Consider the following 3,224-nt stretch of genomic DNA (forward strand, 5'->3'; position numbering starts at 1 on the left):
TGTGTTGTTAAAAACCATAGAACAGTCTTTTGGACTCTGTGGGAGAGGGAGAGGGTGGGATGATTTGGGAGAATGGCATTGAAACATGTATAATATCATATATGAAACGAGTTGCCAGTCCAGGGTCAGTGCATGATACTGGATGCTTGGGGCCGGTGCACTGGGACGACCCAGAGGGATGGTATGGGTAGGGAGAAGGGAGGGGGGTTCAGGATGGGGAACACGTGTATACCTGTGGTGGATTCATGTTGATGTATGGCAAAACCAATACAATATTGTAAAGTAATTAACCTCCAATTAAAATAAATAAATTTATATTGGAAAAAAACAATCAGATATTTTCTGATTAGAGTAGAACATTTTTTAATGGAGCTATTCCTAACATTATCTCCCTAAAATCACAGAAAGACTGAAGCAATTTTTGTGTTCTATTTTGTAAGGATTACTTTCTTTTGCAGAAGCACCTCTCCTAGAAGGGGAGCAATAAGGGCTCCAGGCGCTATGAAAGAATAGGGACTCTCCCCAGGGACAACTTCTCTCAGCCACGCACTTAAGTGGTACAAAAACATACCACAGTTGAAAACAGGTTGTGTATGGTGGGGATAAGGGAAAAGTCAGTGACTATGATGAATATGAAAGTCACTGAATGAGATGAATAAAACATTTCCCCACCCACAAAAAAAAAAGGCGGGGGGGAAGACTGGTCTAGCTCTAGGTTAGTCTTGAGTCACCAGGTGGGAGTTTAAGAAGCTTCTGTTGAGACCCAAAGGAGACAGAATCTAAGACAGGCCACAATGGTGCAGTGACAGAATAAAGACCTGGTTGCTAGGGTCAGGGAGTAACCACCAGAAGCCCGGAAGAAGAGAAATGGAGCCCTAGCTCCTAGTCCCCTTTCCCACCCTCCTTCCTCTTAGGTTGTGTGAGATGTTACCTTTCACCTAAACATCATCTTCCTGATTTCAGACCTTTTAACTCTGATCTCTGAGTTCTGCTTAGTTCCACATTTTCTACCCATTTGCACAGAGGACCACCACCTGTCCTTTCTGGAATCGCTAAGGTTTTCTACTTCACTTGTGACCTGGTCATCAGCCCTACTAATTCAGCTGAGATGGAAGTGCCCACCCTCTCCAAAACACGTAAGCCTCCTGATCTCAATGAAGAGTCTTTGGACCTTGGGATTATGATTGCCTTATTTGAAATTGGATCAATTCCCCCAGTTTCTTGCAGTTCTCTTCCTTCACTAAAAAGTAGTGACCACGAAGCAACTGAACAGCGAATTGCAAAGAAGTTTGAAAGCCTCTTAAAAGAAATTAAAGATATTGTTAAACATGTGACAAGTTATGAACAGAAGGTCACAGAAACAAAAGAACCTTTTAAGGAAACCAATATGTTTGAGGTGTCAGAACTTAGAGAAAAAATCATAGAACTTGATGAAATAAATAAAGAACTAGTGAAAAAACTGCTTGCTAGTTTGGACCTAGGGAAAAAAGAGAATGCAAAGAAACAGGAGATGAGGTTGGACAACCAGAACTCTGAGGACACAGTGCAAGACTGTTCAGGGGATTTGGTAAATTGTTCAAAAGGACAAAAAGCCCTTCCTGAAACTCAGCTAAGTAAGGAAAAAGCAAAGCACGGATTCCCTCACATTCAAGAAGAAAATATCAGACTGAGGAACAACATGGAGCGGTTACTACAAGAAGCAGAACACTGGAGTGTGGAACATACTGAGCTCAGCAAACTAATAAAATCCTATCAGAAATCTCAGAATGACATCAAAACTCTTAAAAATAATGGCACCCATTCCCCAACTCAAACAAATAATGAGTCAGCTAAGCAAGAGCTGGAGGAACAAGTGAAGAGATTGAAAGAAGACACATATTCATTGCATTTGATTGCAACCTTGCTGGAGAATGAATGCCAAATCTTAGAGCAGAGAGTAGAACTGCTTGATGAACTCCATCATCAGAAGGAAGAACCTCTACAAGGGGAGCCAATGCAAATAAATCATGAGCAGAGCGACAAGGAACAGAAGCTACCAGAGGCAGAGAAGGTCAAAATACATGAGAAAAACATGCCAGAAGTGGAAGGTACATTTCACAAAAGAGATCAGTTCTTTACAAGCCTGGATATTTGTCATAATAAGAAAGCTCATAATAACCAGTTCAATACTCGTATTGCAAAAAGAGCTCTTGTGGTAAAGAGGCCAGCTAGCAGCTTAAGTTAAAAAATACCAAAAGTAGAAGAAAAGGCAGATCTTCAAAAAACTATGTAGTACATCCAGCTCCAGGCATATCAATCATCAAACCTAAGAGAGACCTGTTTGTTCAACCAAGAAATAGCCATAGAACAAGAAGATTAACAATTAACATTATTCATTACCTTGATGGTTAGGTAAGTTTGGTCTTTAATGACCATCAATGTCAACTTTTGCTCACATTAGTCATCTTTACAAGCTGGTTTTGTAGTTATTACACAGAGATCTATGACACTTTAACCAAAAGTGAGAATTTACAGGTCCAAATAAGTAAAGATCTAAATAAAAACCACAACAAACAAAGGAAGGGATTCTTTTTTCTTTATTTAATCATTGCCTTGGGGAGAGAAGTTCTGGGGGAGAAAGTATATAACACTTTAATTGTGAACCTTTCAAACTCCCTTTCAAACACATATTCCTTTTCCTATTTATTATCCACTGAAGTGTGGGCTGTAGTGGAGTTTTTAAAAAGCTGATAAGTCACTCCTAATCTTCTCATAAATTTCCCTATTCCCTGGATCTACTGTTACTAATATTCCCTTCTTGTTCCTCAACTAGTAAATGGTGGGCATACCAGGCAGCAGAGACCCTTGGGGAAGGACACCTTGGCTTCTTTAGAAGAATAGATGTGTCTCAAGATTTTGTTCTGTGCTGGAAAAATTCCTCTCATTAATCCAGGTGAGGATAATTATTCAGAATTACTCAGGGAAAAAAGCATTATCATCTGTTAAGAGGACTGAACTTTTGGTTCCAGGAAAGATGGAGCAGAATCACTTCTCCCTGTTCCTCCCATTCAGTTCAGTTCAGTCGTTCAGTCGTGTCCGACTCTTTGTGACCCCATGAATCGCAGCACGCCAGGCCTCCCTGTCCATCACCAACTCCCGGAGTTTACTCAAACGCATGTCCATCAGGTCAGTGATGCCATCCAGCCATCTCGTCCTCTGTTGTCCACTTCTCCTCCTGCCCACAA

The 3,224-nt window shown here is 40.8% G+C and overlaps 1 protein-coding gene across 1 annotated transcript; it reads left to right on the top strand.

The window, feature by feature from the left end:
* The first annotated feature begins 853 nt into the window (after positions 1–853).
* Positions 854–2,561, top strand: SPZ1 (spermatogenic leucine zipper 1). Its single transcript, XM_027520578.1, has one exon. The coding sequence runs from the start codon at positions 1,109–1,111 to the stop codon at positions 2,222–2,224; it is 1,116 nt and encodes a 371-aa protein (XP_027376379.1). The 5' UTR covers positions 854–1,108; the 3' UTR covers positions 2,225–2,561.
* The last annotated feature ends 663 nt before the right edge of the window (positions 2,562–3,224 follow it).

Source organism: Bos indicus x Bos taurus, chromosome 20 (genome assembly GCF_003369695.1).
Source record: "Bos indicus x Bos taurus breed Angus x Brahman F1 hybrid chromosome 20, Bos_hybrid_MaternalHap_v2.0, whole genome shotgun sequence".
Lineage (NCBI taxonomy): Eukaryota > Metazoa > Chordata > Mammalia > Artiodactyla > Bovidae > Bos > Bos indicus x Bos taurus.